The sequence below is a fragment of the Colias eurytheme genome, chromosome 5 (assembly GCF_061535395.1).
Source record: "Colias eurytheme isolate Ceu_HAF_F1 chromosome 5, ilColEury1 Martin Lab GWU primary, whole genome shotgun sequence".
Taxonomy (NCBI): domain Eukaryota; kingdom Metazoa; phylum Arthropoda; class Insecta; order Lepidoptera; family Pieridae; genus Colias; species Colias eurytheme.
The window spans coordinates 1,357,670-1,367,485 of NC_142984.1; the positions used below are offsets into that span (position 1 = coordinate 1,357,670).

The following is a 9,816-nucleotide window of genomic DNA, read 5'->3' on the forward strand; positions in this document are numbered from 1 at the left end:
GTAAAGTAGGTTTACGATCGAGATGTTTACGTGATAACGTCTTATTGGTGGCAGCGCTCGAGATGAGACGGGAGATCGGTCCGTCTCTCTCTCGTTATACCTGCGATCGCGCTCGTGAGGTTTTGGTGTGACACAAGTTTCTGAACATGTCACCCGACTAAAACGATTTTAAAAACGTTATCACGTTAATAACACTAAAACACTAATAACACATTTCCTTGCTAGCACCAATTATTGACTTATTTAACGATTTTGATTATAATCTTTTCATATTTGTTCACAGAACATCGAGACGATATACCTCACGACAAGCCAACAAGCGTGCTTCGCAGCAAACCAAAGTTGCCCGCAACTTCCAACCTCGCGCGAAACGATTCCCTCAGTTCACTCAGTCTAGACTCCTTCGGTTCCACGGATAGAGAAATATTCGAAGAGACAGTTAAAGCTGGTCTCTCCAGTGTCAACCCGAGAGCACAATACACACTGGACAACAAGGAAAAAGCACATTCCGTCGAAAGACCCTCGGAATTCTCGCGACATTCCAGACACCACAAATCGTTGGATAGAAGCGACAAGATTGCGCATAATAAGTCAAAGGTCAAAGATCCGGAATTTGAGAGGAACCTCGCTTCTGGTGTGTACAGCATCAAGCAGTCAAGCAAAGTGAAGAGATTGGACCAGGAGCTCGCGATGAATAGATCGCCGTACTTCGGAGAAAGCTCTGGACTAACGCGGCAAAGGCTCTCCAGGTATTACGATGAAGGACCACCAAGCTTACCCGCTAGAATGGACGACAGAAGATTGGATAGAAGTAACTCTCTAAGTTCATTGAGTAACGATTCCTTCGGTTCCACTGATAAGGAAGTGTTTGAAAGATGCGTGCGAATGGGCATGGCGAAACCAACTAAGAAACGTGATGAAAAACTGCGCGTACGCAGCGACGATCGCCTCGAAGTGCGCGAATCTCGACGTAGAGTAAAGAAAGAGAAGACACAAGGCGCGTTGGATAAAATGGTCGGAGAAGAATATTCGAAAGATCGAGCTATTCTGGAAGAAGTCATCGCTCGAGGTGCGGGAGAGTTAAAAGGAAAGGACAGTCAGAGTCAGAATCCGGGGCAGAGTCAGAATCAGTCAAAAAACGTCCCGGCGCCGTCTGCGGTTCTCGCGGCCGCAGGCGCGCGCGCACACACCGCGCGAGACACTGGCTCTGACGAAAGTGATGTGATTCCCAAGCACAACGAGCTGCCCACGATAGACTCGGGAAATACCACCGTGGAGTCGATAGAGTGCGACATGGACCGCTCTAACGAGTGCCTCGCGCCCAACACTGTCGATACAACCATAGAGACGGAGAAGGACGAGTTGAACCGCTCTAACGAGTCGTACGCAGATGTGCTCGATGGCTCCTGGAGCGATGAATCACATAAAGAGTACGATACGAGCACGCTCACACGCAAGAACCGGCGTCAATTCGAGTGGACGGACATCAAGTGCGACGGGGACAAACATGAGGAAGTGTCCAAGCATGACACGTGGAACGACAACACGTGCCCCGATGACGTCACCTTCCCCACTATAAGCGGATCCGTACACCTAGTTTCATCTATAAAAAGCGAAATAGGCGATATGGCCACCGCTTTACCTGATCTATTGGAGAAAAGCGATGTTCCCAATCTGTTCTCTAGACCCGATTTGACTGATAAACTCGATGGAGTCGAAAGCGATGACGCTAAAAGTGATAAAATACTACTAGATGATATCCCGACACCTAGTTTCACGTCGCTCATAGATGACGGGGAACAGAGGTTTGATTCTTTAATGGCATCCGCCATTGAAAAAGAAGCGGCTAGATTGGCTGCGCAACTAAAGATTTCCATGGAAAATAGTGCCACATCGCTAACTTCTATAGATTTAGACAATGTTAAACCGCCATCTAATTTAGGCAGCTTGTTATCACTGAGCGCCTCGGGCCAGTGGGACGAATCAACCGCACAAACGGCGAAGAAGTGTCAGAAAAGCAGGAAAAAATCCTTGCCCGTGACGTCTATGGTTAAACGAGCTCTCAGCAATTCACACCATCAAGGCAGTTCCGAACATCTCGATAGCAACCCGGTTAGTTTCCTGGATAACATCAAACCACCTTCAGAAATGGAAAACCTTGACATGGAAGGAAGCATGATATCCGTGTCGAGTATCGTATCAGAAGTCGCAGATTCAAAGGAAAAAACAACAGTAGTTTTCGACTTCAAACAACCCGTGCAAGATTTCCCTCTATGCACGACGTTTACAAACGTCTTCCACGATTTAGACAAAGTTAATCCGCCATCTCTGTTCGATGAGATGGTGGAGTCTACTCTAGAGTTGGAACAGACGACGGCACAACAAGTGTACGATGACTGTGAATCTACGCTCAACGTAGTCACCGATTTGCCCTCAGGATCCGAAAATTGCACGCCCATACCGTCAGATATGAGCAGTGTCGAATCGACACCAAAGAGACAGCGGGACGCCAAGTATTTAACGCCAAAAGAAAAACGTAATGCAGCAAAGAATAGATATCAAACGTATACAATAAAAGATACGGTCTCACAGAATGACGTGACGATGGATATAGAAGAATCTGAAGAATTCTTGACGTGGACGAAATCTGAGAGCGATCGGTCGGATGAATATGTGACAGCCAACTCTGAATCGAGATCGAAGAAACGTGTGAGCGCGAAACAACGGCGGTTAGAGGACAGAGCTAGGTACCAAACTCAAACCGTTGATATTCACAACATACTCACACAGGAGGCACCGACAACTGCCGCCCCAGATCCACATTTAGAGAGTTTAAAACAACGTCTAGCTGCTAAAAAGACGATAAAACAAAAACGTATTGAAGACGCGGAAAGATTTAGAACGCGAACGTTAAGTGAAGACATTCCACCTTCACCCACGTTCGTAACTAAAGACGCCAACTTTGAAAATGTCGAAACCACCACCGGTTACGATAGTTTATCATCGAATGAACCAAATCATCAACAAATTTTAGATGAAAGACAAAACGATGATGTTTTTAGGGACGTAGATAGCGGACATAATGAAGATGACTTCGAATTGAATTCGACGCAATTAAAAACGTATACCAAGAGCTTTAGAAACTATTTACCGGTCGTAGAGAGCCCGGCTTCAGTAGATATGTGTGTAGTGAATAATTTAAAAAATATAGAAATGACAGCGTCATACAGACGTGAGTTGCAAAACGATAAAAATCTAAATCCCAGTACAAGTGACTTTGCAAGTTACGAAGGTGACAGTAATTCTGAAGACAAAGCTCACTCAGAGTCTGACACAGAAGTACACTTAACTCCGCCGAAACCAAAAATAGTCAAACCTGAATATAAAAGGGACAATAGTTTAGATTCAAATGAGTCTGGTGAGAAGGAAATAGAGGCTCCTAAACCTGTAAGAGGGAGAAAAAAGGCGGCTTATGTATCCCCGTACAGGCGAAACACGCCTGCCGCTAAAAAACCAGCAACACCTCAAGTTAAAGCTATTCCAAAAACTAGTACAGTTAAACCTTCCACATCTAAAACGAATCTTTATACGAAACCAATCAAAACCCCGCCTAAAGCAACCAGTGCTAACTCATCTCCTAAGAAAACTGCACTCAGTAAGCCTCCCGCAAAGACAACACAGAAAACAATAGCTATCCCAGCCGCTACTAGTACGAAACCTTTACCTCTAGTCCGACAAGGCACGTTTACTAAAGAGGAAAGCTCAGTTCCACCTAAAAACCTTCCAGTGCCAGAAACTAAAATTGCTACTCCACGTGGTAGCGCCACTTCCCCAGTTAAATCTTTGGCAAATACATCACCTTCTAGATTACCGCAATTCAGCAGAAACAGACCGCCAATGGCGAAAACAACAAATCAACCAAAACAAACTAAAACGTCAGCGAGACGTTCATCTGAATCTGCTATGAAGAATTCCCCATCGAACCACAGCTTGCAAAGCAACGATAGTGGCAAGACAATAGTTTTAGCGCGCGGCTCCCGTCAGGGCAGTACGTCAAGCGTTAACTCAATATCATCGCCTAAATCAAAAGACGTCGAAAGCAAAATTGCGAATCTGTGGAAGAAAGCTGAACAAACAAAAAAGCTGCCCGCAAAGAGAGTCTGGATTGAAAGCGAAAAAACTGAAACGCCAAAATTAATAAGAAGTTCCACTTTCGAAGGGCAGCCGAAGCAAGCTGTAACGACGGCCACTAAACAGAAGTCGGCTATCGGAATTAGAGTATCTCAAATACCCAGTCTCAGACCCAAATCCATTCCTGCCCCGAAAGCAACGGGCGGTGCGAAAAAACCGGCACTAACGAGAGTATTTGTGAGAAAACCGAGCGGTCAAGTGACGTCTTGAATCCACATTCAAATACAAGACGTGAATAATCGAATTATTTGCCGTCCCAGTTTTGACGAAATATTTAACCCGAGAACGTTTGGACGGTGATGATCGCCGGTATTTTAGTGCAATAATTAAGTCTTAATTGACGGAAAAGACTATACTTATTTAGAATAGATATTTTTATTGTATCAATAATCGACACAGAATACCTTATGCAATTTACGATTGCTGATTATGATTTGAAACGATCGCTATAGATTTATCTTATATCGTTTTTCACATGTTGATTTCTAAACTTTATTTATATGTATATCTGTTGCATTTATTCAAGTAGTAATTTCAGAAACATAGATGATAGTTTTAAGTATTATTCAATAAGTAAGCGTAACAATATACACAGAAGTTGTTGTTTTCCAACTACCAAATATATTCGAATATTATGAGCATTCAAAGTTTTCGAAAAAGTCACAATTTTGCGGTATAACATGAGCTTATTTTCCGCTAAAATGTCTACAGTACTTCCTCATTCGTGTACATAATTCGCTTCACACATCCTAGTTAAGGTTACCATTTTACATATTTGTATATTTTTCATAATTACTCATAATAATAATGTAAGAAGGTCACATCGTATCGGAGTAAAAATGTCGACATATTGATGTATGTCCAAGTTTTTACGTCTAGTCAGTTTGTTAGTTAAGCGAGGGTAGTTTGGAATTGGCTTATGAATTTTTGAAAAACGATGCATTTTTGTATTTGGTGTATGATTTTCTAACATGCGGTTCGCAGGAGTGATTTAGTATATAACTTTTTATAAAAATGGAATGGTTTATGAATGGCCTCGCTTCAAAATTTTTACCAAATGTCAATTTTGAAATAAAAACTGTTTATCCACTAATATACATAGATTGAAATATCCATGTAATTCCATGGTCTAGTACTGATTTCTGTATTATTAGAATTTTTATAAATTAGCTTTTTTTGGCTTTGTTAGTTTTGTTTTGTCAGACGTAGAGGTTTACATTATATAAAGCCAGTTTAGCTAAATATATAGATGTAAGATGCGTATTCGATGATAATAAATCAAACTTAAATTCAATTGAAGTTTTATTTTTAACCTCCTCCCTATTTAAACCCGATTGGGAAATATTGTTTCACATTGCCAGATTATATTATTACACTATCACACTACATTTTATTATGCTTAAATCTTTTTATACCGGGTGTAATTTAAGTGTGTACAAGCGACTATTCCGTAAGTTCTCTTATCAGTTAAAAGTTTTTTGATATCGGTAATAGTTTACACTCGGTATAAAAAGTACGTATCACTTTATTTGTCCGCGATGGAATCCAAAACTACTGAACCGTTTTTAAATTTGATTTGCACTTTGTGTGCAGTTTGATCTAACTTGAAAGATAGGATCTTATAGGATAGGTTACATTACAGTTTATAGTCGCAAAATTATGTTATAGCAAATTATTATTTGACGACATCTGCTGATTGAATTGAGTAAGTATTCAATGGATGGCGCTATTATTTATTAGAATCATTTACCTACTTTACCTAAGCCTTTACATTTCATATAAGGTTCATATTCATAACTAAGACAGGACTACGTCGTTCGGGTCAGCTTGTTATAATATAATATTATTATCTGCCAAAATTATAAATTCGAAAATAAATCTGTCTATCTATCTCTTCTTAACAACCACTGATCTGATTTAGATTAAGTTTGGGAATACCTACTATAAAACACGAAAAAGCACACAGTCCCATAAGGGAAAGGGAGATATACATGGTTTTGTACATTCCAGTAATTAGTGTAGGTACCTATACAGAGTGTAATCGGTAAGTGTGCACAGGCGATTTATTTTTTCGTAACTATTAAAGATATCAAAAATCTTAACTTATAAGAGAAGTTACGGAATAATCGCTTGTGCACACTTAACGATTACACCCCGTATATAAGAATTTCTATATGTTAATTGTTCAGATAAATAGAAGAAAGATAGAAATCATCATAGTTTCTAGGTGTTTACAATACTGTTGGTATACAATTTGATATAAGCGAGGAATATACAACAAAAATCATCAATAAGTAAGCAATAGTTTAGTCTCAGGAATATTTTGTACTTTCTTCTTAGTTCAAGCATGAAATATCTTCTTAGTACTAGGCATAGTGATAAGGTCACCACCACGTCTCTGTGATAGTGAACACACAAGAATGCATTATGTACTTGCTCGCACGATCTAGCGCCGGTTTCGTCGAGTGGGCGAGCACTCCTAGAACACAGGGCCGAGCCGCCCCTGTGTGCGAAGTGTGCGGCGCACACAGGCGCCAAGACAATAGGGGCGCCGCGCCGCCACTATTTTTGTTACCTATATGATTGTTTTTTGTAATGAAGTATCGACAAGTAAGTAGGTACAATAGGCGCAACATAGGCCTTGTAAACAACAAAACATCTATAACGCTTATTGAACAAGTCTCTAAATATTTAATGTTTATTATATTCACGTTTATGGTTTCATTTTACGTTTAGGGTTTCAGTTTACATTCCTTACGACTTACGAGCTCAACGTTAAAACAAATGAACAATCATTTGATTGAAAGTGTGTGTAAGGTGCGCATTGAATTTTTATAATCATTGTTTGGGTGTTACCTACTGATTGTTTTAACGTGTTTTCACGATGAGTGATAGTAATCATGATAAAAAAAAGAAATTATCTGGTTACCAGAATCTAATAAGGAAAAGAAAACAAGAAGAAGAACGTAATAAAAATGCAACTAAAATAAGTAAATATTTTACGGCTCAACCATCCACTTCGACACAATCATTAGAGACAGAAACCAGTCATGTTATCGATGAAAGTGTTATTAAATCTGATTCAAAAAATGCTTCATGTAGTGGTAAGTGTGTACTTTTTATGTAATTTTGTATAAAATCAATATTATAACTTCTGTTTGGGATATTTAAAAAAAAATATTTTTTTTTCAATTTTGAATAGAAAAATTAACTTTTTTTCCGGCCGTTTTTAGAGATTAGACGGAAGGAACAGACAGACAAAAATTGTAAAAAATTATATTTTATTTTATGTACTTTTTACTGAATGCGTACATCCATAAGCATTTAGTAAAAAGCGGTTATTTTAATATTACAAACAGACACTCTAATTTGTATATAAATATAAATAATTATTCATAGATACATAAATCAGTTTATTCAGACAAGGAGATAGATAGGTACTCATGTGAACAATATTATGTATTTGTTTGTCTGTTATTAATTTAAGATGATGCCGCCGAAGTTACGTCTGTGCCTGTGCCTGATACACCATCGTCACCGTCAAGACAATTATCGTCACCAATACCAACTTTTTCCAAAGATGATCCTGGAGCCTGGCCAGAAGTTTTAAACGCTACTTTGATCCAGTATTTAATAGAAAATCCGATTAAACAAATTAAACAGTATAATTTTCCGCGTGATTCTTCGGGACGAAAATTTTCTGAGTATTATTATGAAAGGCATTTAGGAAACGGTGAAAAGTATCACAGAGAGTGGCTGCTGTATTCAGTGTCCAAAAATGCCGTTTACTGCTTCTGTTGCAAGCTATTTGAATCAAAACATAAAAATAAATTCTGCGAGGGAATTAGTGATTGGCAACATCTAGCTTTGTATTGCAGCAGACATGAGAAAAGTTCTGCTCATTTCAATAATTATAAAAAATGGACAGATTTGTGTCATGCTCTTAAAAATAAGAACACTATTGATAGTATTCAACAAAAACTTTTAGAGGTTGAAAAGCAGCGCTGGTACGATGTAATCAAAAGAATAATATATGTGGTCCAATTTCTAAGTACACAAAATATGGCTTTTCGTGGCCAAAGCCAAAAATTATATGATCGTAACAATGGTAATTTTTTAAAATGTATTGAAATGTTAGGAAAATTTGATCTTTCAATGACTGAACACATACGACGCGTAACGAATGATACGGATTTCAAAAATATGCCGACTTATCTTGGAGATAAAATTCAAAATGAAATAATTTACATACTCGGTAACCAAATTCAACATTTTATTTTAAATTTATGTCGAATTAATAAATATTTTTCAATAATACTGGATTGTACTCCTGACGTTTCACACGTAGAACAAATTAGTATTATAATAAGATTTGTCAATTTTAACACAGAAACTAGAAAGTTGGAAACAAGAGAGCATTTTCTAGCTTTCTGTCCAATTATAGATACAACTGGCGCTGGATTGACGTCATTTATTTTAGAAAAACTAGACAACATTAATTTGGATATAAACAATTTAAGGGGACAGGGTTATGATAATGGATCAAATATGCGCGGTAAGAATAATGGTCTTCAAAAAAGATTGCTGGATTTAAATCCCCGCGCTTTCTATGTACCGTGCGCTAGTCATAGTTTAAATTTAATCGTAAACGACGCTGCCAACCTCAATCATCATACGACTGGTTTTTTTTGTATTGTGCAAGAATTATATAAATATTTTTCGTCCTCTGCTAAAAGATGGGATTTATTAAAAAAATATGTCATAAATCTGACCTTAAAACCATTATCTGAAACAAGATGGTCAAGCAGAATAGATGCTATAAAACCGCTGTTTACAAATTTACCAAAAATTTATGATGCCCTATATGAAATATCAATTAATAATATATCATATGATCAGAAGGCAAAATATGACGCTAAATGTCTAGCAGAAAAAATATGCACCTTTTCATTCATTTGTTCACTAAATGTATGGCATATAATATTGACAAAAGTAAATTTTGTGAGTAAAATTCTACAGTCCGTCGATATGAATATGCAAGTTGCTTTAGATGCTTTAACAGAATTAAAAAAGTTTTTGATAAAAATTAGAACAGACACAAATTTTGAAGAAATCGTAAGTGATGCCAAAAAAATTGCCGAAGAATTAGACGTCGAACCTGAATTTGAAACTTCCAGATCCAGACCCCTAAGACGTCGTAAAACTCCAAAGAGTTTTGATTATGAACACGAAGACCACACTATAAATGATCCGAAAACCTCTTTTAAAATTAATGTATTTTTTTATATATTAGACCAAGCGTTATCCTCCGTAGATGAAAGATTTGATTTATTGAATAATCACAACGACGTGTTTAATTTTTTATTTAATTTAAGTGATGACCAAGATCAAAGTCGATTAAGAAGTAGCTGTCATCGTTTACAGGAGAAACTTTCAGCAAATGATTCATTGGATATTAATGCCGATGATTTGTGTGAAGAAATTATGTCTTGTCAGCCATTTTTCAAAAAATTAAGTAATGATGTGGTAAAAATTCTTGAATTTATATATTTAAACAATTTGACAGCTGTATGCCCTAACATTACCATAGCATTACGAATTATGCTAACTATGCCAGTTACAGTA

The 9,816-nt window shown here is 37.7% G+C and overlaps 1 protein-coding gene across 6 annotated transcripts in view; it reads left to right on the plus strand.

The window, feature by feature from the left end:
- The window catches only part of LOC149908262 (uncharacterized), a 68,201-nt gene extending 62,716 nt beyond the window's left edge, over positions 1 to 5,485 (plus strand). For all 6 annotated transcript variants that reach the window (XM_090101688.1, XM_090101685.1, XM_090101684.1 and 3 more), the window contains one exon: positions 284 to 5,485. In XM_090101688.1, the coding sequence (XP_089957814.1) occupies positions 284 to 4,401 (4,118 nt within the window). In that variant the 3' untranslated portion in view covers positions 4,402 to 5,485. The remainder of the gene's footprint in view (positions 1 to 283) is intronic.
- Positions 5,486 to 9,816: the final 4,331 nt, after the last annotated feature.